General features: G+C 43.6%; 1 protein-coding gene across 4 annotated transcripts in view; it reads right to left on the reverse strand.

The window, feature by feature from the left end:
- NADK (NAD kinase) overlaps positions 1 to 27547 on the reverse strand; it is a 74183-nt gene that overhangs the window by 8296 nt on the left and 38340 nt on the right. For all 4 annotated transcript variants that reach the window (XM_085879845.1, XM_085879848.1, XM_085879846.1 and 1 more), the window contains exons 4-10: positions 27414 to 27522; positions 26935 to 27020; positions 19438 to 19540; positions 19110 to 19279; positions 10660 to 10759; positions 6212 to 6369; positions 6000 to 6082 (exon numbers count right to left, since the gene is read on the reverse strand). In XM_085879845.1, coding sequence (XP_085735971.1) covers positions 6000 to 6082; positions 6212 to 6369; positions 10660 to 10759; positions 19110 to 19279; positions 19438 to 19540; positions 26935 to 27020; positions 27414 to 27522 — 809 coding nt within the window. The remainder of the gene's footprint in view (positions 1 to 5999; positions 6083 to 6211; positions 6370 to 10659; positions 10760 to 19109; positions 19280 to 19437; positions 19541 to 26934; positions 27021 to 27413; positions 27523 to 27547) is intronic.

The raw sequence follows: 27547 nt of genomic DNA on the forward strand, positions 1-27547 counted from the left end.
CTCGGTACACTCACGAGCCGGCCGACTCCAGCATTACTACGACGCCTCAGACGGCGTGCACACCTCATATCCCTTGCCGACCCCCACGGCCACCTCCCATCATCACGCCCACCATGCAACATCACCATGCCCTTCCCCATAGGCCCGCAGACTCCACCACACTCCTCCCCCCTAAAACTATGATTATTAACTGATTATCATTATAAGAAGCATGCAGAACACGAAGGACTTCGTATAATAATCATGGAAATAAAATGAAAATAGCAAAGTATAATAGCACACCACATCATATAATGTGTCGATGCGAGCGAGTGGAGCAGCAAAGGTCAGGTCTGACCGCGTTACCGATATGAAGCAGCAAAATGAGAAGCACAGCAGCATTATGCAGCAAAAACGCCCCCAGGCGGCCCATGCTGACATGACCCTGGCCAAGGTCGTAACGACCTCTCGAGCCAACCTCCTCCGGCCCCATCAAACGCCTCCGGCCCCCTCCCCCCAGGCAGACCCGACGAAGATAAACATCCCGAGGCCGGCAGCCCGCTATCTGGAAGTCGTGGCACCAGCCTTAGACCTTGGCCGGGGGCACTGAATAGCGCCGCTGGCTGCATGCATTTAATGCGCCAAAACAACTCACGCACCACAATCAGTCGAGACGCCAACGCCCGTCCCAACGGCCTTGAGCGAACACAGCGAGTTGCGCTCGCAATCAGAGGTGGGGGTAACGCCGACCAGGGCACCAGACTTGGTTCCGAGTCGATCTCCGAGATCCCCACGGCCGCTAGACGGGAGCAACTCCACTTAAACCACACTGCAATCATAGGCTCGTTATAAATCATTACGAATAATATTCGAAGCATCGCAAATTCATTTTTCCGTACAGCGCGCTTTTTTGATAAAATCCCAGCACATGACAAAGCAATTACCTGCGGCTCGGGACAGTGGATGGCCAACTCAACCTTTTCATTTGCCACCACCGCCCCTGAAGCCCCTACATCACATTGATCATAATCCAACTCCCATTTAATGATCTCCGCCACATCCACTTTTACACGAGAACTGCTGGCATTTATTTCAACAACGTTAAACTGCATCAATAGAGCAAGGAAAAACACATATACCATGAACAACAACCCACAACCCGCATCACGAGTCCGCTCCTTGGTTGTCGACTCGATGTTGTGACTCGCGACTCCCTCCAACGCCACAGGCCCATCGTCACCTGTCGAAGCTGCCTGCATCACACCGACGCGCATTGCCTCACGAACCTTGCCACAGCGCGGGAACTCATCGCGAGAGCTGATACGGCTCTCGCCGCCCGCCAGAGCCTCGCCCTCGGTACTCGATGAAGGCCTCGAAGAGAGTACTGGCACATCTGGAGGTACGAACCGGAGACCCAGTCCGAGGTGCGCAAGCCAGTCTCGACCCAACAGGGGGGGCCCCTCCCCTCGTACAACGAACACCGAGAGCCGGGCGCGTCGATCTCGGTAGCGCACTGAGACGTCGGCCCTCGCAAGCGGTGCACTCGCCTCACCGGTGTACGTGTATAACGACAAGGCCGTCTTGACCAGGCGAATACCGCGAAGACCACGAGCCGCCCGCTCATCCATGACCGACACTGCAGCCCCGGTATCCACGCAAAACACAGTAGGTTGGCCATTCACTTCGACCTCAACCGTGAAAGGCGTCGTCATCTCCGAACCAACGGAAAACAGGCTCAACCGTGGTTGCATCTCCCGCTCTGGCTCGCCGGCATAGTCAGGCCCCGGTTGCAGGCCGATCTCCAGGTCACTGGGGTCCTCTCGCACCTCGTCATCCAAGACCCCAACGGAGGCCCCCGCCATCCGACACACACGCTTCAAATGTCCCACCTTGTGACAATGCAAACACACGGTGTTCTTATACGGGCACATTTGTCGCAGGTGCGGACCCCCACACCCCCAGCAGCCGCGGAAAGTCCCTTCGCTCCAGGTGCGACCGTGCTGCGGTGCCCCCTCGCTCCAGGCGCGACCGTGCTGCGGTGCCCCCTCGCTCCCGGTGCGACTGTGCTGCGGTGCCCCTTCGCTCCCGGTGTGATCGTGCTGCGGCGCCCCTCGTCCCGCACCGCCAGGCGCGCGTGCGACCTGCGGCACTTGAGCCACCGCTCGGACTCCGGGCTGCGTGACTCGCGGCACTTGTGCGATTACCGCATTGACTTCGGGATTAGCCGCCATACTCCAGCTGGAGCTACTCATTGCGTCCTGGCCAGCAATGGCACGGACATCCGTGAGCGTCTGCTCGACAGACGAAGCAGTCACGACCGCCGAGTCGAATGTGATGTCGGTTAATCGCAGGATAGCCGCTACCATCTTTGCGTCTCGCAGACCAGAAATAAAACGATCTCTGAGCCTTGTTGGACGCTCCTCTACCGTGAATTTGCAAGGCACAGCCGAATGCTTCACTCGCGCCACGAAGTCCGCAACGCGCTCCTCGCCACCCTTAGCGAGATGATCGAACTGGAACCGCGCGAGATGTAACGACTTCTCCGGCGCCAAGTGGGTCTTCATTTTCGTCACGATGTCCTGAAAGGATAGCACATCATCACTGGGTCTATTTGGAGCCACCAAATCACTCAGCAGGCGGTAGTACTCCGTTGATAGTGAGGCGAGCAAGATCGCCTTGCGTTTCTCTTCATCCTCTACATCATTTGCCCGAAAGTAGCAACCCAACTGTTCAGAAAACAACTCGAACTCATCTCCCCCGAACACGGGTACACGTCCGTGTGCCGTGCCGCGACCTTCCGCCATGTTCCGTGAGACACTTGGCTCCGTAGCTTGGAACCGCCCTTACACACGCCGATCCGCCGATCCTCGTTCGCCAACTGTACTGTACTGAATTGGGAGATGCTTAGCAGGCAGACACGAAGCGGAGGAACAGTCGAGCCGGGCTGTGTTGCACGAGTGCGAGCCAGGGCGTACTGTGCCCGCGGCTCCCCTTTATTCCGTACTCGGTACACTCACGAGCCGGCCGACTCCAGCATTACTACGACGCCTCAGACGGCGTGCACACCTCATATCCCTTGCCGACCCCCACGGCCACCTCCCATCATCACGCCCACCATGCAACATCACCATGCCCTTCCCCATAGGCCCGCAGACTCCACCACAGTGTTCAGCGGCAGGAACATGAACTCAACATTCAGGTGAGTGTCGTTCAGGTCCGTGGGGTGGCCAGGAGCATTGTCAAGCAGCAGGAGTACCTTGAACAAATGGTTCTTTCCTGCCAGGTACCTCTCGACCTGAGAAACGAAACAGTTATGGAACCAGCCCATAAAAACGTTTTGACGTAGCCCACACGTTCCTGTTCGCCCTCCAGTACATGGGCAGCGCCTGCTTGTTTTTGTTCTTCAGCACACGTGGGTTCAGGGAACGGTAGAGCATCATGGGCTTTACAATGAAGTCCGCTTCGACATTTGCGCAGAGGAGAAGGGATACCCCGGTCCTTTGCGGCCTTGAAGCCGGCTGCTTTGCTCTGTGAGATGAATGTTCTGGTCGGCGTCTTTTTCCAAAACAAGCCGGTCTCATTAGCGTTAAAGACCTGCGCCGACAGGTACCCCTTCTCCTCGATGAGGCGCGCGAGTTCTGCAGGGAATGCCTTGGCTGCATCGTAGTCCGCCCGCAGAGGCACGCACCCCTACGAGCTTGATGTTGCACAAATTTTATCGCACCTTGAAGCAGTGGAACCACCCCCTGCTGACTGTAAACGGGCTGGAGGTGCCGCTTTTACTGGCCGCGCTCGTGCTTGCACCACCCGTCCCAGAGAGATGGTCGTGCAGGAGCTTCGCCTTCTCCTGTCTCAGTGGTCTGCTTGGAGTCATATCCTTCTGAGTGTTGTCCTCGATCCTTGGGAGCCATTTTTGAAGAATGAACAGAGCGCGAGGCAATACACAGGTCAGAGCAACGGGACGGCGATCCAGGAGGCGTTGTTTGTGGGGGATTTTTCAGGTGATGCTGTATTCAGCAGCTGATAATAGATGTGGTGAGTGCTGCCATTGTGTAATTAGTCCGTATGTAACTAGCTGCTAATTACACGAATATATATGCTGAACGTTTCCATTCTTTATTGAACTCACAGGACATGACGTCTTTCCTATCTGCAGGTAGATTATGCTGAGCGTTTTTAAAATGTAACAGCTCAGATGGTGCTGTTTGTAGCAAGACGGTGATTTACACTAAGATGTGCTGAATGCTTCCATTGTGTATTGTCCATATGCGGCGACCTGGTAATACTGGATACATCAATATATGCTGTTCGTGTTTTCATTCTGTAAGTAACTCGCAGGGGGATGGCGTCGTGGGGAATGACGTGTTACACTGGTGAGACATCCCGCGTAACTATGTTTATCCCGCGAAGCTACAATACACGTACAGGAAGCAGGTCATGTTCATGGCTCGTGGAAGATATGTTTTTTGCAGACATACAGAATTGTACTGCATGTACATCCAGCTGCTTTGTGTGTGGCTCGTGAAAGATATGTTTTGAACTGTGTTATGCGAGCGCATCGTGAAAAAAAAAAATTACAAAAAATGATAGTAATAATAAAAATAAAAATCGCCGTGAAAACCGCGAATACCCGGGGCAATTCACCGCGAACGTAGGAGCATGTCGAAAATTATCAACAGCGAATTCCGAGGAATCCGCGTACGTTGGAACCGCAAATGTCGGGGTCCAGGTGTATTTGAAAATTGTAGAACACAAATCGCAAATCAAATTATCCACGCGCTTTGAGGGAGGAGTAATAGTGAGATTCAGACAAAAATGGTTGTGCCTAGTGATGTAACCACAGAGATAACCAACCTTGTCCAAAAGATGTTTATTTTGTGCATCTTTTTCTCAAAGATCATTCCAGAATCGTCAGTTTCTCCGAGAAGACTTGGCAGAAGGTTCTGCTCTGAACTGTTCCATTTGACCAATCGGCTTCGTATGGTCGACACCGCGCCTGTTATTCAAAGTTCACGAACAAATCTAATATCGATCTTGTTCGGAAATGCAGAGCGAGATTTGAAAAGAAGCTTCCCATGTCCTTTTACTCAAGAATACGTGGGGTAAGGCATTATATGAACCCTCAAGTTATTATCTGTTTTGATATTTGAATTCCCATTTGCATGGCCACCGATTCGTCAATGAGGAACTGACTGAAGCAACTGAGTTGCTGAAGGAACCATCTGAAAACCTCCAATTTACAACAGCCAGTATGAAAGCCAAATGGAGCAAGTTTAACAAAAGCAAGGGAAACTCTGCTGAAAAAGATAAAAGTTGGCACTTCTTGGACTATTGTGAGCAACTCGTTCCTGGAACATTTTGAATGGCCTTTGAAGACTACTTTGTGAGAAAGCAAATGACAAAATACATTTCTCAATGCTTGTTTCATGAAATGGCTGCTTTTACTAAATACACCTCAAAATAATTATGAGCCAACTTCATTTAACTACTTTTATCGGATATCCTTGCATATAAATCAAGTAATGTTGTACCCCGCTATTCGTTATTCGCGGACACTGTGTATTCGCAGTTTATAAAGTGCGACCTGCTTTGACATTTGCAACCCTGTGCTTTGTGTATTCGCAGTTTTTTTTTGTTTTTGTGGTCTTCTGCGTGCGTATTCACGGTTTGTTTTTTTTACGGGATTTTTTTATTTCCCCTCATGAATCATGAACCGCCAGGAACCTATCACCCCGTCTTTCCATTGAGGCGATGCCCCGCTATTCGTGACATTTTCCAGGAAAGTATCCCCCGCGAATAGCAGGGTCTGACAGTATTTCAGAAAAAAAAAAAAATCAAAAACAGCTCAATTAACATTCCATTTGTTTGGGAAAAAAATCCCCAAATAAGTGGGCTTAATTAAGCTTAACATAAAGTGAAGTCAATGCACAAAGATGAAGTGGGAAAAAAATTTCTTCTTTAACTTTACCATACATGGTCAATAAAATGCCAGAAAAAAAAACCATCTTTCCTTTGCTTACCTGTCTCCGTGTCGAATTTCCTGCCGCTGGCGTCCATCAAATGACACCCAGGCAGTGTTCTTACCATCAGGTGACAGCCTTATCTGCAAGGATGTGCATGAAATCAACATGTGCTGCAAGACAACTTAAACAGCACAGACAGTGTTTCTAACACATCTTTTTTTTTACGTCTTTTTAAAATAAAGAAATCTTAAAAAGCCAAAATGTCTTACAGTAAGTTCAACCCCAGCGGGCACAACGATGGGCCGAAAGGAGAGCGAATGTGGGCAGATTGGCGTAATTAGAATGGCTGGCACATTTGGGTGGATCATGGAGGCACCGGCAGCCACTGCATATGCAGTGCTCCCTGTTGGTGTCGATATTATGAGGCCTGCAGAATGCATGGACAGAAATCATACAAAGATCATTGCGTTGTCATTCCATTACACAACGATCGCATGAAGATATAAAAGGTGAAAATGAATGAATAGATGTTTGGTACTACAGAACTTGGTAATATACAAGAAAACCAACACGACATATTAACCAAAGCTTTTCATGCTGTACTTCTCAAGGTTGAATCACAGCAAGAGAATCAGGAAGTGAGAAAGGGTGCATATATAAGCTTGTCCATGTAAGATCAACACTGATTGGTTCATCAGTTTTGACTTCAATGGTAATCTGACCCCCATTGGTTAGCCCACAGTCATCAGTATCTCTGGCTCCGATTTTTTCTTTCCTTTTGAGTGCAGCCTTATGGCTGCCGATTGCATCATTGGTTAGGGACGCGGCTATGCCGCTGATGCAGTGTCCCGATTACCAGTACACTGGTACTCATTTTTCCGACCTCAGAAGGATTGACAGGCTGAATCAACCCCACCTGGTATTAATTCAGTGGCAAACAGGGCTTGAACTCGGGACCCTAGGATCCCAAGTCAGCCACCCTAACCACCAAACCAACACCAGGCTCGGATCTGGCTCCGATTGGCTTGAGCGGAGTCCAGGGCGATGACTCACCATTCGCACCAACGCCTTACACACCGGTCGGAGCAACAGATTTGATGTTTCCATGTTGAAAGAGAATGAGAGAAAGTACAAATTCCTTTTGACAACATAACACAGGGTCCATGGAAAGGATGAAGGTTGCTTCAATGCAGAGCAAAAAGCAATATGGCCTGTTGGGGATTTCTGACAAAATTAACAAGAAAGGTTCCAAAGCAGATTTTTTAATGTAAACTTTTAAAGTCAGGTTTTGTTCATGCCAACGAGTAGGGACTTTAATCTTCCGTTTCACAGAAAGATTGGACCAACATCCCCACAGCACCCGATATTGATTCTGCCTCGGAATACTTTAATAAAAGTTGACTCTCTCATGCACTGGTTTCTCCAATCCCATCTGCAGCTTTCCTATCCATCTTCTCAACCCTGATACACTGAATAATGTGGGGAGGCAGTTGCAGTCAAGCAGCTTGCTTTCTCAACATGGAAAGCTCACATGACTGAGGATAACTTTCACTCATTGAGTAAGGCTTGAAGGCAACTGGAGGTAACCAGTGAACATTTCTTACAAATTTCAAAGCCAAACTCTCCAACCAGTTTCAATTTTCCAAGTCATGGTGGCACCTTGTCAAGTCTGTCTCCAAAGCATGCTTCCCCTCCATCCCATCTATCACCTCAAACGGCATTACTGCAGAGTGTCAGAGGTAAAGCAGATTGTCTAATCGCTGTCTTTGCCTCAAAATCTCGTGTACCTAACCATCCTCTTCCCCAATCTTACCCCGACATACAATCTTCGAGAATAGGTATCCTTCTCTTCCGAGAAGATAGCGAACCATGCTTCAGCAACAAGCCCAGATGGCATTAGTGCCTATGTTGTCAAATCCTCCTCTGATGTTCTTGCTTCCCCTCTTTCTGCCCAACTTAGTCTGTGCTTCTCCTTTGGCTGTCTCCCCTCTGCATGTAAGTCATCAAACATCCCTCCCGTCCACAAGAAGAGTGCAAAATAGACCACACCAACTATAGAGCAGTGAGCTTGCAAGCAAAGACCAATTACATGCAAAGACATGGAATCCACAACTACTTCTGATGTCGTCTTTCCTGTTTTCAAACAGTCTGCTCTCTGACCATCAGTTTGGATTCTATTCTGGTCACAACTCTGGGAATGCTTCTGCTACTCACAACAATGGTTGGAGGTACTCAATGTCAAGCAAGAGGTTCAGACTGCCTTCCTGGACATATCTCAGACATTTGACAGTCTGGAATCCTGCATTGTGGCATTCAAGGTCACCTTCGTTCCTGGATTTCTGACTTCCTCTGCTCATGCAGTCAATGTGTGGCCATCAAAGAATACCTCTCCTACCCTCTCTCAGTGGAAGCTGGAGTTCCCAAAGGCAGTTTTAGGCTTAATAGTGTTCATAAAATCTTTGATGCTCTGGACCTTTTTGATGCTCTGGAAACCCTGTCTGTTTTTGCAGATGACTCCACATTGTGTTGCACAGTACCCCCATCCCTCAGCTAGGCGGAAAGCAGGTGCATTTGTCTGTCCATCAGTACATGCATGCGTGCGTGTCAATATTTGCTGATCTGTAAATTATTAGATGCTGATCTGATCAATGGAACAGGTCTTTCGAAACTGGAAAATCTCACAGTCTCACCCTATCACTCCGGAAGGTCTGTCAAAGGAACCCACCGATATATTACCTTTCCATGGTCATTCACTGGAAAAGGTTAGTCTCTTGAACATCTAGGACTCAACATCAGCCATGACCTTTCCTGGGCTGACTACATAGCGAGGCTGGCCTCCAAAGCCAGATGAAGACTCAGCATTCTGTGTCAATTCAAGTATTTATTTGAGAACTGAGAGCAACTCACAGTCTACAATCCGATGTCCATCGCTCAAAGGAGTACTGCTCTCCACTATGGGTTGGTGCCCCAGCATCAGGTTCAAGTCTCTCCTGGATTCTGTGGGATCTAAAGTTCTCAAAATTATTGGAATCTCCCATGATGAGGCCAAAGCGCATGACATGTTGCTCTGACATCGCAGGCAGGTCAGTGGTCTGTTATCTAACCTCTAATTTTAGATATTTCTCTCTCTGCTTTATTTGGTCAGCTGATCCACCCTGCTTACTCCAGCATGCATATGTGTTCCTCCAGTGACCACCTTCTGGTTTGCCTTCAAAAACTTTGAGCTGTCTGTACACCTCAACTTGTTTATTCCTCAGTTCTTCCGTCTATTGAGCCATTTTACAAAGGTGTTTCTGTCTCACTGTTCCCTACATGGCTTAAAGCAAGGAAGGCACTGCCATCTCTTGTCATCCTCAATTCTGACCCATGTTTTTTTATTACCCCCATGAGCCTTTCTTAAGAAACTATTTTACCTGCTTGTCTCAATCTTCTCCCCTCCTCAACTCTTTTCTTGTTTGTTCATTCCTTTGATGTTTGTGGGACTGTCAGTTCTACTATGCTCTTCCATGAGCTTCGCTCATGTAATAAATAAGTAAAAAAGGCCTACGCATATAAAACAGCCACAGGCTATTTATTCCAAAAATTTATTTCAATGAGTGGAAATTTTATACTGATAAGAATCACTGCAAAAACACTGGATGGGATGAAGAACGCTGAATTCTGCTGACAAGAGAAAAACAAAAGGTGCAAAGGAGGAAGATTTTGTGGATGTGGATTCTGGAAAAGGAAGAAAAACGTTTGACTACGTATGCCAACGTACTGACTGCATAAATCGAAGTTAAATAATAGCAATTCTTTTTTTTTAAATACACAAAACCTTGGCTAACAGAAGAGTGCGGTGACTGGGGGCAGAAGGCAATGGCACTGACAGTAGGACATGTGTACGCAATAATGAGAACGGAATGGGAGAGGAGAGGCAAGGAAAATAGTAAGCTGAAAATAGAAGCAGAGGGTTCAGGAAGGTTAATGAGGACAGAAAGACTATCGGTATTGATGGAGTGAGTATGGATGAAAAATATTAATAATAAATAAATAAATAAATAATCAAACAACTTCTGCAATTTGACATGAAATAAGTTTTACTTTTCAACGATTGATCAATCATTGTGTGCTGACAGAAAAGTTTAGTCCTGCTCAAGCACTGAAACCAAAGGAGTGAAGCCTTTCATATCTGCTCATATCTGCAAAAATGAAATGAGTGCTGTGATTCAAAGTACCATGATTTTACAAGCTGGTATTCCCTGCCAATGTAGAAGATTTACTACATTAGGTGCAACAAAAAGGTTTCAACTCAATTGATGAAGTCGATAGTATGGTTCTTTTCTTTCAAAATAATATTTGAAACACGAACGTGAAGCCACAAATGAAAGCCAATGCCATGGAGTATAGCATGCATGGAAAAAAATGTAAACAACAAAATTATGGTCCCACAGGGACATGTTCTCACTCTGCATGTAATACATGTACAAGCTCTAACATTCACCCGAGTGAAATGTTTAAGAAGTGCAAATATGGCATATTCATAAGTTGACATTGCAATCCCATTGAAGATGTATATTCGGTAGGCTGTATGGGCCATTGAAAGCGCCCACTAGTTTGAATGAAAGTCTACAGTCCCTTACCAAAGACATTGGGAAAATGGATATGCGAACTGCAAAGACTCCAAACCATGTTGATGTGCAAGCTCAACAACAACATTTTGCTGTTGGTCACTCACCATCCCCCTGCACGGTGGTGATGAGTCGATTATCAAGAAACAGGTCAACATTGGAGAGATAAGAGGAAGGTCCTCTATCCACGACTACCTCATTCAGCACCTGGACACCAAGAGAAGGAAACACCTTGTGTTCAAGAAAAGCACAAAATAATGGCCTTTATGGTTGTGAACAATCTTTTTAAAAAGTTTTTACCACTATATATTTTGCTCCTATAGTATTTAAGCTCAGGCTCATGAGGTATATATTACGAGCGGGGTATGCTTACACATTGTAAGCAACAACAAACCACGATTCCTCATTTTCTCGGGTCGCTCACCTGCATTTGTTGTTTTTTTTTTCATTTATTTATTTTCATTATTTTTTCATATATTTATATTTTCATTTCCAGATGTTTTCCAATGGTTCTGTGATATTTCCCAGTGTATCAGCTTCTATGTCCGTCGGCACACAAAATTTCAGCTTTCTATGTCACCTGGAAGGTAACGAACTTCAATATCAGTCAATCAGTTAGTCAATTAATCATGAGCTGGAGTGAGCTTCATATACATATATATATATATATATATATATATATATATATACATACATGTATACACGAGCAAATACAACCCGTCGCTTCATTGACGGGTCAATAAAGTTTGTGGGGGGGGGAAGAAAGAGAGAGAGAAAGAGAGAAAGAGAGAAAGAGAGAAAGAGAGAAAGAGAGAAAGAGAGAAAGAGAGAAAGAGAGAAAGAGAGAGAGAGAGAGAGAGAGAGAGAGAGAGAGAGAGAGAGAGAGAGAGAGAGAGAGAGAGAGAGAGAGAGAGAGAGAGAGAGAGAGAGAGAGAGAGAGAGAGAGAGAGAGAGAGAGAGAGAGAGAGAGAGAGAGAGAGAGAGAGAGAGAGAGAGAGAGAGAGAGAGAGAGAGAGAGAGAGAGAGAGAGAGAGAGAGAGAGAGAGAGAGAGAGAGAGAGAGAGAGAGAGAGAGAGAGAGAGAGAGAGAGAGAGAGAGAGAGAGAGAGAGAGAGAGAGAGAGAGAGAGAGAGAGAGAGAGAGAGAGAGAGAGAGAGAGAGAGAGAGAGAGAGAGAGAGAGAGAGAGAGAGAGAGAGAGAGAGAGGTAGGTGTGCAGGGTGAGAGGGGAAAGGGGAGGCAGAGATGATGATGAAAGGGGAGGTGGGGAGAGCAACACCTCACCAAACGTTGCTATTCACTGCGGGAGGGAAGGGTGCATGAGACAGACACACACACACACACACACACACACACACACACACACACACACACACACACACACACACACACACACACACCCTTTTATTAGTATAGATGCAATTAATGAAAGATAATTCTGGTACCTAAAACAAGTAAATAAATACAGGATTAAATTTGAATCTACTGTCTGTCTCACGTGAGGCAAGGCTCAACCAGGCTTAAAAAGTGGAATCATACTCCTATATCTCTAATAAATTAAGTGTTTTCTAACCACTGACTGACTAACCGATATTAAAGATCGGTACCTTCTGGGTGATGTAGAAAGCTGAACTTTTATGTGCCGATGGACATCGAAGCCGGGACACCAGGGTTGGGGGGGGGGAGGAATCACAGAGTTGGACAACATCCATAAATGAAAATATAAATAAAATTAAAACTGGTAAACCAGTAATCCCGGGCTTCAAGGCGTGCCTCCATTTTAAAAAATTTCAACACCATCACCCTGTCACATGATATGGGTTTTCCGAGTTAGAAAGTTAGTTCAAATCTGCAATGGGGCCCAGCTACGGGGTCCCTCATGTTATATCAATGAAGGATTGAAAAGCCCATAGCAATACATGATAGAGAAAGAAACTTCACATTGGACAAATCGAGGCTGGACAAATTTTCAAGTCCCCAAAAAAGTCCAATAACTCCACATTTGCATATTAATGTAAATGGCGAACTTGTAGAAGGTTAAAATATCTTCCAGAATGTGTGGTCACTTTTTGTCTTTCTTTGGTTTTCATTTCATGACATGTCAAAAATGGGTGATTTTAAACTTTGGGGGGCTCTGGGGCCTCACTGGGGTAAAATACAGACATAGTGTAAACATATTTTGAATCCCCTCTTCAAGGCCTATCAGAATCTGTCATTAAATTTTTTCAACTGTCATTAGCATATTTGGCATATTTAATGAGGCGAATCGGCATAATTTTAATCATACAAATTATGCAACGATTTCGACGAAATTAACAACTTAACATTCCAATGGAACCTCGCAAATGTGTGCAAAAGTTTGAGGCTTTCGTGTTATCCCTTCTGGAGAAGAAGATGTTTTTAGGTTTTGAAGAAAATCCAATATGGCCGCCATACCACGTGACCTACGTCATCAAAATTTTCAAAGTATAAACTTCAGGTGGAGAGTTATTAAATGGATAAGTTTCATTGAATTTCATCCAAGCGTTGTTTTTATTTTATGAGATTTCAAAAATGGGTCATTTTCAACTTTGGGGGGCGCTGGGGGCTCACTGGGGTCAAATACAGACATCGTATAAATATATTGGGAGTCCCCTGTTTATGTGCTATCTAAATTTGTCATTAAATTTTTTCAACTCTCATTTGCATATTTTGCATATTTAATGAGGTGAATCGGCATCATTTAAAATCATATGAATTAAATAACGATTTCGACCAAATTAACAAATTAACATTACCATGGAACTTAGCAAATGTGTACAAAAGATTGAGGCTGTCAGATTAGCCCTTCTGGAGAAGAAGATGTTTTTAGGTTTTGGAGAAAATCCAATATGGCCACCATACCACGTGACCGACGTCATCAAAATTTTCAAAGTATAAACTTCAACTGGAGAGTTATTAAATGGATAAGTTTCATTGAATTTAATCCAAGCGTTGTTTTCATTTTGACATTTCAAAAATGGGTCATTTTCAACTTTGGGGGGCGCTGGGGGCTCACTGGGGTCAAATACAGACATAGTATAAATATATTGGGAGTCCCCTGTTTATGTGCTATCTAAATTTGTAATTAAATTTTTTCAACTCTCATTTGCATATTTAATGAGGCGAATCGGCATCATTTTAAATCATATAAATTATGTAACGATTTCGACCAAATTAACAAATTAACATTAGCATGGAACAATGCAAATGTGTGCAAAAGTTTGAGGCTGTCGTGTTATCCGTTCTGGAGAAGAAGATGTTTTTAGGTTTTGGATAAAATCCAATATGGCCGCCATACCACGTGACCTACGTCATCAAATGTTTCATAGTATAAACTTCAGGTGGTGAGTAATTATCCTGTTAAGTTTCGTTCAATTTCATCGAACAGTTTTCCCTCCAGATCCACCACAAAATCGGTCAGTAGAACATAAAAACGCCTTTAATATTAATAATACTAACGATTTCAATAGAGCTTCAGCCATGCTTGAAGCCCTAATAAAAAATTTCAAAAACGCAAGTGAATGATCTGAGACAATGGGGAGGCACGGTAATTTTGTGTGCCGATGGCCATCAAAGCCAATACACCAGGAAAAAAAATCACAGAACCTTTGGAAAACATCCGTAAATGAAAAATAAATAAATGAAAAAATCAAATGCAGGTGAATCAACCGAGACATTGAGGAAGTGCAAGCATACCCCACAAGTACTGTATGTAATTACCCTGCACTCGTGACGCGAAAAACAAAGTTAAGCAATCGGTAGCGTACGTACATATATCGTATGTCGTACGTGTCTGCATTTTGTTAAGAGCGTACATCGATAACCGTTCAGCAGAGGAAATGGAAAGTTTACCACATGTTACAATGCCATGCGATATAGCGGTCACTCTTTTGAGGTCAACATAAGCCAAAGGTCAACATTGGCCAATTTTCATCCAATTGACTAGAAATTTGAAGAGGATTTGCATATCAAGTCACTGAATTCAACTACGAACGATTTTTGAGGTCAACATAGGCCAAAACGTCAAGAGAAACCAAATTCCTAAGGTTGTCAATTTTCATTCGATTGACTTGAAATTTGAACAGCATTTACATATCACCTCACTGAATTCAACCACCAATTATTTTTGAGGTAAACATTAGCCAAAAGGTCAACATGGACAGAATTTCTAAAATTGAAAGTTTTCATCCGATTGACCAGATTTAAAGAGGATTTGCACATTTGGTCATCAAATTCAACAAGCAAATATTTTTGAGGTCAACATTGGCAAAATTTCTGAAATCCTCAATTTTCATCTGATTGACTTGAAATTTGAACATGATTTTCATAAAAAATGACCATCATGTGTCATGTGGTCGGACAGCCATTTTGGATCAAAGGAAATTTTTTGAAAACTTTAGTCAGAGAAACTGCTTAATAATCTGGGAGCCAACTGCCATTTTTTCTCCCTTAACCTTGCATTGCTGTATTAAGTTTTTTTACTGTTGATTTTGGTAGCCAAGGGTCTCTATTTTCAGAAACTGCTTGATGACATGTTGTCACCCTTGAGCAATTTGAGAAATTCAAGATGGCATCCAAGATGGCTGCCATGACCTATAAATGACCATAACTCCCTAACTATTCACCCTTGGAAGGTGATTTTTGTCTCTATACCTAGGTTTTAGGGGTCAAGCTATCCATTGGAACTAAGTATTATGTTAATATCATATTGTAATAGACGGGCACTAATACTTCACTATTGTCTTTTCAGGTGCTGCCCGTATGACGAGTAAAAAATGAATGAAGAACAGTGCTTTTTCGTGTCCAAATTTGGATGTGAGAATAAGACCGAACCGTTGAAAGACATTGGCCCTGTCAGAATTCAAAACTTTATCAAGCATAGCAAAATCTACGGGGACAGGTATCATGAACTTCTTGAAGAAAAAGTTAGTGAAAATCCTGAATGCACAGTTAAATGTCACAGAAACTGTGCTTCAACATACACTTCAAGCGTCCAGGTTGAAAGGCACAAAAGGAAGAATCCAGAAAGTGCTTCGTTTTACATTCCACCAAAGACCAGGAGACGTTCATCACTACGAGGATTTATCTTCAAAGAACATTGTTTTTGTTTTGTGGTGAAACTTGTGTGTTTGAAAAAGATCCGAAAAACCCAAAACGTTGCGACCAGCATATTCATGTCAGAAAATAGGCTGCGCAGGTGGCAAGAAGTCACTCAAGCAAACTATTCTTGAAGCCTGCAAACGGCGTCAAGATGAGTTATCAGACGTTGTGCGCAAAGGGTAGATAGCGCTTTCAGTGACCTTCACGCAGCTGATGCAAGGTATCATGTGGATTGCCGAAATAGCTTCTTGTCAGAAAAAAAAATGTGGCTTCAGCTGCAACCAAGTCTGATAGCCAAGTTAACATTGATCGTGCCTTTGAATCACTTGTTGTAATGATCAATGACTCGTCCGGCTTCCCAAATTCAGTTGAGTTGCATGAAGCACACAAAGAATTCGGGGGTGATAGGCTGACACGTCTTTAATTGTCCCAAACCTATGCGAACGCTTCGGAGATGAGTTGGTGGTTTTAAAGTCTCCAGGGTTAGCAGACATTGTTAGCTTGCGATCTATAGCTGCAAAATGTATGCGATTGGTTCAAGATGAGGACGATGACATTGATGTAACAATCAACAAACTGTGCAAAGTCATCAGGCATGAGGTCAAACTAATAACATGAGATAAAGATTGTTATGATACTCGGGTTAACCGACAGGAATATAGAGAGACTGTGAGTGACACTTTGATGAAACTTTTAGGGAAGCTGTCTCCTAACCTAGATAGGGCACTACCTGCACTTCTCATTTGGTTCAATGGTAACTGGGGTGATGAAAAACCAGCCCACTAGCTTGCAAATTACTCTTGGCATAAAGATGAGGAGATCAAAAAAAACTTATCAACATGTTACAAGAGTATGGTGTTACATGTACCTACGATGAAGTACGGCATTTTAAACATTCAGCTGCCAAAGCCACAACCATGGAACCTTCACTACCAGGCCTATCAACTTCAAGTTCAAGCTTGGTTCAGGTTATTGTAGACAATTTTGATACTGACATATCATCTCCAAACGGAAAGTCATCCACCCATTCCCTTGCCATGCTGCTCACACAACCAGATAGTAACAGTAGTGAAACAGTCCAAGAAGACACCATTAGGCGTGTGAAAAAGGAAGACATGGTTGAGCCACTTGAGTATGACGTCGGGATAGAGAGATATAATGGTCCCAAGAAGCCTCCGATGCCACAGAACACCCCCCAAACGATCAGTTCAGCCCCTGTGTATACTGGCACAACAAGTAATTTCAAAGGGAAGAGCCAGTGAGATGGACTTCGCGTTCCTTCAAGACATGAACAACACACTAGATTGTCCTGAGTACAATGGGTACAACACTGGGGCTGCACGTCGACAGGGTCATTCAGCACAACCAAAGACGAAGGCTGTTTACCTTCCCTTAATAGACATGATCCCGTCACACCCAGATACCATGATGACATCAATGGCCGTTGCACAGGTCAACACACGCAATATCGGGCAACAGTTCATAGTTTTACTTGTGATCTGCAGCTGTACAGGATCGCTCTAGAAGTTCAGTGGACTTATCCAGAAAGATTCTCAAATGTTATTCTATGGTTGGGAGGAATGCACTCTCTAATGAGCTTCATTGGATCTATCGGAACCGGATGGCTGATACCGGTCTGTCAGATATAATGTCCGCTGTGTTTGGCGGGGTGTCTAAAATGCTCACTGGAAAAAAGTTTCCCCAAGATTGAATAGTATAGAAGATATACCAGTGCTTGTAAACTGGCAGCCATCTTGGATTTCGAGATGACATCATCAGTATATGAACTTTGATCTGATACAGATAGATGTGGCTCCAAAATACCCAGTGATAGATACCTTCATGACTAATTTGGAGTAAATAGTTAAGGAGATATGCCAGTTTTAGTATTACGGCGGCCATCTTGGCAGCCATCTTGGAAATTACCATTATGTAATACGATATTAACATAATACTTAGTTCTAATGGATAGCTTGACCCCTAAAACCCAGGTATAGAGACAAAAATCACCTTCCTAGGGTGAATAGTTAGGGAGTTATGGTCATTTTTTGGTAATGGTGGCCATCTTGAATTTCTCAAATTGCTCAAGGGTGACAACATGTCATCAAGCAGTTTCTGAAAATAGAGACCCTTGGCTACCAAAATCAACAGTAAAAAAAAACTTAATACAACAATGCAGGGTTAACCCTCTCTGCTCCCAGACTATAACCAATCAATGCAAAATTGAACGAATTGATCAACTACCCATGGGAAATGTGGTTTGATAAAGATGACGTCAGTCACATGGTCTGCCAGCCATATTGGATCAACAACAAAAAAAAAAAAACATTAAAAAAACAAGAGTTGGTTTGCACCAAGTCCTTCTCGAGACTGTGCAGGGGATGTATTCTATGAATACCATCCAGTTTAAGAAGCGTCTTTGTGGGTTTGTTCGATTGACTTCTGAGTATTGCTAAACCGCTGGCCGGAACGAGTTGAAAACTGGTGGTTGCTCTTGGGGTGTGCACAAGAGGGTTTTAAGCGATGTAAAAATGTCATAGAACCTTGGGTTCAGGTTGAGGAGGGAAGGAAATTCTCCATGTAAATATGTATTATATAGTGCCACTCCCAGTGTAAAGAAGAAATAAGTAATATAAATAAAATATCCCAATCCTTTGCATGACAACCATAGACATCATTGAAGTGTGGGAATTGTCATACTGTTTGTGTGTTTGTTTTACTTCTATTCAGTCCTAAACCAATGGATGGAATGAGTTGAAAAATGGTAGTTTTACTTGGGGTGTACATGTAAGGATTTTGATGAGTAAAAAAAAAAAGAAATTAAAAAAAAAAATTATAAAAAAAAAAAGAAGTCCATTCTCCCAGAAGTGGGAACATTACCATACTTGAACTGTTGGAAGGAATAAGTTGAAAACCGGTGCTTGTACTCACGGGGAGAAAGGGAAGGTTTTACAAGGAAATGATAATTAATAATCCTGTGGGTTCAGAGTTAGTAAGCATCCAAACCTTCTCCATGTAAATGTGTAAAGTATCGCGCCACCTCGTATTATTACAAATCCAGTATTACAAATCATAAATCATCCAAATGGGGGAATTAATCCATCTGTAAGGGCAGGTTCCTTCCTAGTTACATCAAATAATTTAACGTTTCAAAGGACAAAAATAGTCAGTAATACATAACCAAACTATTAAAAAAAAAACAGTTCAGCAGGCTTGAGAGAAGCTCGATAATAAAAATGTAATCATGCGTACAATAAAACAAGTCATTTTGATACATGAAAGCTGTTGGATAAGTTGCACATCATTTTAGACCACCCTGTAAAACTGTCAGATGATACAATACCAAACGTCTGCTAATGCTTTATTGATGATCTATCAGTTTAAGCAGTTAAAGTAAAATGAGATCTAGAATGAGAACAAACATGTCCAGAAGCCAGACCTGAATCTGTATAGCTGTGCGATTGCCTTCCAGTGTCTCCAACGAGCGACAGGTGAGCGGTTGTGGTCCATTACGCTCAAGTTGAAGCAAGCTCGACTCGGTGTCCCCATTCCGTTGTACCTTCATCACCTTTACCTTGAGGCGGCTGCGCAGAACAACAGCTGCATTGCCTACACAGGGACGCAAAAGATAGAGCAAAAAATTTCTGGTGCGTTCACTACTCAGTTTGTGTAACTGCACTAAAAATGCATCTTGAGTTAGAAAAATTGAGACATCCTTCCAAGTAACTGATAACCTTAATACCCAACATTTAACCTGGAAGTAGTACCTTCAATAACTTGTGCCACGTTGCTCTTAAAGGACTCAAATTTAAATGGCGTCAGGAAACCAAGAGAGCCAAGATGGAATGCCATGACTGGAGGAACACTGGCCTGCAGAAAACGAAAAAGGAAGTTGCTTGCTAGACTGTCGAGATGTATTACAGGCATACCAGTAGATGTTAAGACAATTTTTTTTTTAAGATGCACAAAACAAAACGTTTTGCTGTAATTTTTCAGCAGACAATTTGTACGGATTGGTGCACAGTCATATGCTAGCAAACTTTAGCATTCAAAATACACGATTTCTGTACAGATAGGCAGGTCTGCAACAGCAACCAATAAAGAGACTAAAAAGCCTAATTATTTTATTTTAGCCAATCAATGATACCAAACAAAGGCAAGACCGAACTAGAGAGCTCATAGAACACATTATCCCATGCCATGTTCAAGTTTATACAGTAAACCTTCCAATATTGCGGGTTCTGCCATCGCAAGTTTTTACAAGTCACGGGCAACGTATTGTGCTCCAATTCCATTATTGCATGATTTCATTTCGGCAAATCGCAGTTTTTGAGCCAAGATGAGTCATTGTTTGTGTCCACGTGTATGATTACCTCTCATTACAAGCCATTTCTTGTTTCTCGCGCACCGTTAATTGTAGTAAACAGACCAGGATAGGGAAACATAGCAAAGTTTAACAATGAATTGTCATCGAACAGGAAATGACCAACGGAGATCCTGTAATACTAGATCTTCAAGTTCTAGTGGAAACACGACAGTAAACTAGAAGAGCACTCAGTATAGCACATACATCCGCCACACAATTCCTGATCCACGAGAACATATCGGGGCCATTACATTTTTGAAATATCATGCCATACAGTTCACTGCACAGAAATATTGTTACGGATTTGGAAACCTTGTGCACACAGAGAGCCAGTCCCCGTAGTTCTGTTATTTCGATAAGTATGTGTTTATAGTTAGAATCCATCCCCTATGTCTAATGGGAATTTTGTGTGCGTGCTGTGAGTTATTTTATAGTTAGGTTTTTACATCTACAACAAAAACAACATCAAAAACAACTACAACAACGCCACCGTCCCTCATTCAACCCGGTTGACCACAATGTCTTTTCATTTGGTCTTTCACACGTCTCAAAACTTTTCAACAGTGTATTTTATGGTTTTGTATTGTGGAATTATTGCATTTGGATCGATCCTACAAAACTGCCTTTTTGTAGAAACATATGATGTCGTCGCAAAAACAAAGACTCAAAAGTGAGCGTCTGCTAAGGGCAAAGATAAAGTGTTTGAAATGGTTGAAACTTTTATGGACAAAAACTGTAAACCTTCTTTCGTTGAGCTGAAGATAAAACAATTTATGTTTTTACCTCTCCGTGTACGATTACCTCCCATTATGAGCCTTTTGTTGTTTCTTGTGCAACATTAATTGTAGTAATCAGACCAGCACGCTGGAAGGAAGCAAAGTTTAATAATGAATCGTCATTGAACAGGAAATGAACAGGACCAGTGTACGGCAGAAACTATTCTGGACTTATTCAGACTTTGAGTGGGCTGGTGTATGGGAGACATCATTGTAGATTCACTAACGTTTTCAGGAGGCACCTGGCACCGAAGGTTCAAGTTCAACCATGGCTCATGCAACTAAATGAGGTGAAGCGATTTATGCTGGAGCAGGTTTTTAATGCCGAAGAGACGGGATTATGCCATGGGAAGAGGATGCCGTCTCGTACCTTCCTGTCAAAGCAGGGAAGATCTGCTCCAGATCAAGATGGTGAAGGATCGTTTTACCCTTCTTCTATGTGGAAGTGGAGAAGGCTACTTAGTCATGCTCCCGATGACCAACAGCCATCGAAAGTTCTACATCCACATCTTTCTCGCCTCCACCCTCCCCCCTATAGCAGTGTTGTCATCTCAGAACTAAGTCATGTTTTCTATTTTCAGCAGAGAACAGGATGAATGAGTACATAATATGTTTACAATCACCCATTTGAAATAAAAAAATTATTTACACTGCATTTATTGTATTTATATGTATATTTCAACGTTATCATGCTATATACATGGATGAGACAAAACATTATGACCACCTGCCTAATATGCTGTTGGTTCTTCGTGTGCCACCAAAACAGCGCCGACCCGCCGAGGCATGGACTCTACAAGACCCCTGAAGGTGTCCTATGGTATCTGGCACCAAAACATTAGCAGCAAATCCTTCAAGTCCTGTAAGTTGCGAGGTGGAGCCATCGTGGATCAGACTTGTCGGTCCAGCACATTCCACAGATGCTCAATCGGATTGAGATCTGGAGAATTTGGAGGCCAGGGCAACACTGTGAACACTTCATCATGTTCCTCAAACCATTCCCAAACAATGTGTGCAGTGTGGCAAGGTGCATTATCCTGCTGAAAGGCTACTGCCATCAGGGAATACCATTGCCATGAAGGGGTGTACCTGGTCTGCTACGATGTTTAGGTAGGTGACACGTGTCAAACTGACGTCCACATTAATGGCCGGACCCAGGGTTTCCCAGCAGAACATTTCCCAGAGCATCACACTCCCTCCACCGGCTTGTCGTCTTCCCACAATGCATCCTGCTGCCATCACTTCCCAGGCAAACGGGGCACACGTACACGGCCATCCATGAGACTCATCGGACCAGGCGACCTTCCTCCACTGCTCCAAGGTCCAGTTCCAACGCTCGCATGCCCATTGTAGACGCTTTTGACAGTGGACAGGGGTCATCATGGGCACTCAGACCGGTCTGTGGCTCCGCAGCCCCGTAAGAAGCAGGGTACGATGCACTGTGGATTGTGACACATTCCTCCCGTGACCACCATTAAAATTTTCTGTGACTTGTGCTACAGTAGACCTTCACAGTAGGTTCGGACCAGATGGGATAGCCTTCGTTGCCCTCGCGTATCGATGAGCCTTGGGTGCCCAACACCCTGTCGCCGGTTTGTGGTTTGTCCCTCCTCAGACCACTGTTGGTAGGTACTCACCACTACTGACCGGGAGCACCTCACAAGCCTTGCCGTTTTGGAGATGCTCTGACCCATTCGTCTGGCCATAACAATTTGGCCCTTGTCAAAGTCAGTCGGGTCTTTACTCCTGCCCATTTCTCCTGCATCCAACACATCAACTTCAAGAACTGACTGTTCACTTGCTGCCTAATATATCCCACCCCTTGACAGGTGCCATTGTAACAAGATAATCAATGTTATTCACTTCACCTGCCAGTGGTCAATATGTGAGTCGTGTGGAGTGGAATGTGGACCTTAAATGCACTTTAAGGTGTGGATTGCACCATAAATGAGTGGAGATTTGTGGGGGGGGGGGGGGTCTGGGTGCTTTGGGAGATCCTGAAGAGTTGTGGAGTGCCTTCAAGACCACCGTCCTAGATGTTGCCGGTGGATGTCTTGGAACTCACCGTCGGGCGAAGAAGAATTTTGTCTCTCAAGGGACACTGGATACCATTGACCAAGTGTCACAGGGCCAGGCTGAATGGCAGAGCTGAGCTGTTCAGGGAGCTGAGGTGTAAAACTGGACATGTGCTAAGGGTGGACAAGGAGGCCTATGTGCGAGGAATCTGTGAGGTGGTAGAGCATCACCTGTGGTCAAGTGATTCTCATCCTGCTTACAGGGGAATTCGCACATTGCGTTCCTCCAAGCCCATCCTTCGGTGTACTGCAGTTAGAGCAGAGGTTGGTGGGCTCTTGACAGAGGAGTCTGAAGTGAAGGCCCGCTGGGCCGGTTTGTAAAGTGAACTTTGAGCGGTTGTACCAGGCTGATCCACCAGCTGTCGAGTTGGACGTCAGGGGTGTTACAATCACTGTTGCTGACCCTCCAATCAACTGTGGTCATTATAAATTTTACGGGAAGACGGGTGAGTTGGTTAGGTGACAAGAACAAGCTCATTAAATTTTAGTTCCGGTCCGAATCCAGTTCCGGCCTAACAGTGGGATACAAAACGTAAATTAATCAGCCAGGCGGAGGTATGCACTCTTCCGAGTGCCCTTCGAGTTTATTTATTTATTCAAATGTAGCCTGTGGCTGCTTGGGCTGCATCATTTTCTGGGGGTGCGACTGTGCCGCTTGTGGTGAATTGAAGGTCGTGACGCGCGATCACGTCGCGCGGCTCGCACACGGGATAGATAAAGCCAAGATTAAGTGCGATCGGGGGGATTGTCCCTGGGGCATTGTCATTTATGGCGGCGGTCCACTTGGTGCTCGTTGAATGGTGAGAACTGAGAGTATACCGGACTCCGTGCTTATGCTGATTTATTTTGCGATGATCTACTGCACATGTATACCTTGCTACATATGTACTCCTAGGTGCACCTGTATCCCCTGATGTGCCCGTAGAAGCGGCTTCAATCAAGTGGAATAAAGCCTACACTCTGAAGGTTTTTCTCTCGCTTTCATCTCACCGCTGATGTAATGTCCTCTGTTACCAGCATGCTGGTACACATTTCACTGACCTCAGCAGGCTGAGTCAACCCACCTGGTGTTAATTCAACGGTTTCAGTGCCTTGAACTCAAGACCCTGAGATCTTAAGGCAGTCACCCTAACCATGAAGCCAACACCAGGCTTAGGGCTCAAATTAACAGTAGGTTTACAAATAACAGATCTGCATTTGATAGTTCTTGAAAAGTGTCAGAACAAATAATGATAATAATAATAATAATAATAATAATAATAATAATAATAATAATAATGACTTTATTCAAATTAAATACAACAAAACTGAAGGTTAACATTCATACATCCATCAACTGAAATGTGGTAAGTCTGAGTTTATCAAATAGCAAACTGAACAATGAGCTGAATAATTAAAAACAGGCACGATTTGTCAAGTATAACGTTTAAAAAAGGAAAAAAGAAGCAGTATTGACACCTGTGAAATTAACACATGTTATTACCTCCACCACCGAAGGTGAAGGAGGGTTACACTACCGGTCATGAGTTTTAGAACAACCCCCATTTTTCCAGTTTTTACTGAAATTTAAATAGTTCAAGTCCAGTGAATAATCTGAAATGGTACAAAACTAAGCGGTAAACTGCCAGAAGTTAAAAAAACAAGCTCAAATGAGCGAAGATCCTCGTCCTCTTAATGCTGACGTCATAAAAACGAATATGACGTCATTGTGATATATCGTATGTGCGGTAATTCATCTCTGCTAATGCCCTGTTCGATTCTGGCAAACAGAATTCAAAAAGCTTGCCTAGTTTCGGAGATAATTTTTTAGGCGATTTCCATTAGCGGAGATATTTTGATGTCATAACTTTTTTTCTAGGAGGAATTTTCAAAATCGGAGATGGTTACTGTCTGTGCAGGGTATTTTTACATATATATGCCAAGTTTCAGGAAGTTTCGATGAAAACTGAAGGCTGTGAAACAAAAAAGTCCACAAGAAGAAAATGAAGAACAACAACGTGAGTAAGACTTGGAGATCCTCCCCGAGAATCTAAAAAAAGTTTAGGTTACCAAAAACTTAAAAATAATGTAAATTTCAGAGTTGTTAATGAAGGCCCGTTTCAGGGAACAAGTAATGAGTTAGCAAATGCAGCTGTTCTGCTGCAATGGAAGTAAATTAAGCCTTGAAGGTTGATGCAAACAATCCCTACAGGTGTGCCAACTTTTGTTGATTAGTTACAAACCCTCTGTCTGTATAAAAGAAGTGTTGGAAAAGACTGCGTTGCTACACCTTCTGAAACATTATTTGGGCAATATTGCACTGCAGGAAGTAGTATATTGCTATCAGAATGGCAAGAAAAAGACAATTAACAAAGAAAGACAGACAGACCATTATAACCCTTAAAAGTGGAGGTCTTTCTTTGAGAGAAAATACAAAGAAAAACCAAGGTGTCAGTGAGTACAGTTTCCTACACCATCAAAAGGCACTTGGAAACTGGAGGAAACTGACAGGAAGAGGTCTGGCAGACCACAAAGCCACAACACAATCAGAAGACAAGTTTCTGAGAGTCAACAGCTTGCGAGATAGGCGGCTCACAGGACAGCAGCTTCAAGCACAGCTTAACACTGGTCGAAGTAAGGTTTCAGTTTCAACTGTGAAGAGAAGACTTCAAGCTGCAGGTTTGACAGGTCGAGTGGCAGTAAGAAAGCCATTACTTAGATGGCTAAAATAAGAAAAAGAGGCTTGCCTGGGCCATGAAGCACCACCAGTGGACTACTGAAAACTGGAAGAAGGTCTTATGGACCGATTAATCATAATTTGAAATCTTCGGTTCATCACGCAGGGTTTTTCTATGCCGGCGAGTAGATGAAAGGATGGTTCTTCAGTGTGTGACAACAACAGTCAAACATGGAGGAGGAAGCTTGATGATCTGGGGCTCTTTTGCTGGATCCAGAGTCGGCGACTTGCAGAGTGACTGGCACCCTGAACCAAAAGGGCTACAACAGCATTTTTGCAGCGCCATGCAATACCCTCTGGTCTACGCCTAGTTGGTCAGAGGTTCATCCTGCAGCAAGATAACGACCCAAAACCTACCTCCAGGCTTTGTCAGAACTACCTTCGAAGAAAAGAACAAGACAGAAGGCTTCAAATCAAGGAATGGCCAGCACAGTCTCAAGACTTAAACCCCATCGAGCTGGTTTGGGATGAACTGGACAGAAGGGTGAAAGCAAGCAACCTTCAAGTGCAACACATTTGTGGGAACTTCTGCAACAGTGTTGGGAAGAACTTTCTGAACAATGTTTGATTTCCATTGTGGAAAGAATGCCACCAGTATGTTCGGCCTGTTATATCTCCAAAAGGTGGCTACTTTGATGAGTCAAAAATTTAGATTAAATTTTGTTCAACAAAACGATTCCATGATTTCTTTTTTATCTGCAATTGTTTATTTGTTCTATACTTTAATTTCAGAGTACATTGAAACATTACACTGCTTAAATTTCAGTAAAAACTGGAAAAATGGGGGTGTTCTAAAACTTTTGACCAGTGGTGTATGTTTTCACCCATTTCTGTCTGTTTGTCTGTGTGCAGGACATCTCAAAAAGTTGACGTATCTGGATGAAATTTGGTGGACAGGTTCAGTGTGTGACAAGGACAAACTAATTAGATTTTGGTGAAGATCCGGATCCGGATCCAACTACTAGAATTTTGTAATTGGTTCTTCACCATTGAGAGATCGGGAAAAAAATGATATATAGCATGATATCTCAAAAAAATGTACACGGATTCGGACGAAACTCTGTGGGCACTTTGGGTGTTTGACAAGGAAGAATTGATTCAACTCTGGTGATGATCTGAATCCGGATCTGGATACGAGAATTATTAAATTTTTGAAGTGATTCTTCACCATTGAGGATCGGGCCAAAAAGTGATACAGTACCGTATAGCATGATATTTCAAAAATGTATTGTGGATCAGGCATTGCGTGGCAGAGGTATGCGCTCTACCGAGCACCCTTCTAGTTCAGCAATTAATGATCAAGGAAAATAATTTGTGACAATAAGACAGACCTGGAATAACGTTGAAGCATAAAGTAGAGTACCATCTCCACCAAGGCAAATGATCAAATCAATCTGTTTTGATATGTCATCATAACCTGAGGAATGAAAAAGCCAGTTTAATTTTTTTCTTAATGATATGATCATCACAATATAGACATATGCAAAGATTCATTAAAAAATGTTTCAAAATGTGCCCGTAATTGCATTTTTTTGGTGTTTGACTTTTGACCCCGCCCCAGTGGGTGGGGGCAAAAGTTATCCTGCTCTTGCACCTTCGTGCTATGTGGTGACCACACCTAAGTTTTTTGAATTTCTGCACAACCCTTTAGGAGGAGATAGCATGACGGACGGGCAGACAGAGCTGATTATAACACCCTCCCATTTTTTTTTTTCAAAAGCGTGGAGATAATCGCATTATAAAAACATTCTGCAGTTCATAGGATAAAAGGCACACAGCAAAGTCTGTTTACAGCAGAGCACAAACTGACCTTCACGGAATGTACAAAGCTTTTTTCTGATGGAGCTGTAACTCTCAATATTTTCCAGTAGAGGATCCTCAAGCACCGATTTCTCAATTAACACAATCATATGCTTCTCCTGACATGGGACATGGTGAGAGTTT

This window comes from Eptatretus burgeri, chromosome 4 (genome assembly GCF_056783735.1).
Source record: "Eptatretus burgeri isolate ZD-2024b chromosome 4, Ebu_testis_v1, whole genome shotgun sequence".
NCBI lineage: Eukaryota > Metazoa > Chordata > Myxini > Myxiniformes > Myxinidae > Eptatretus > Eptatretus burgeri.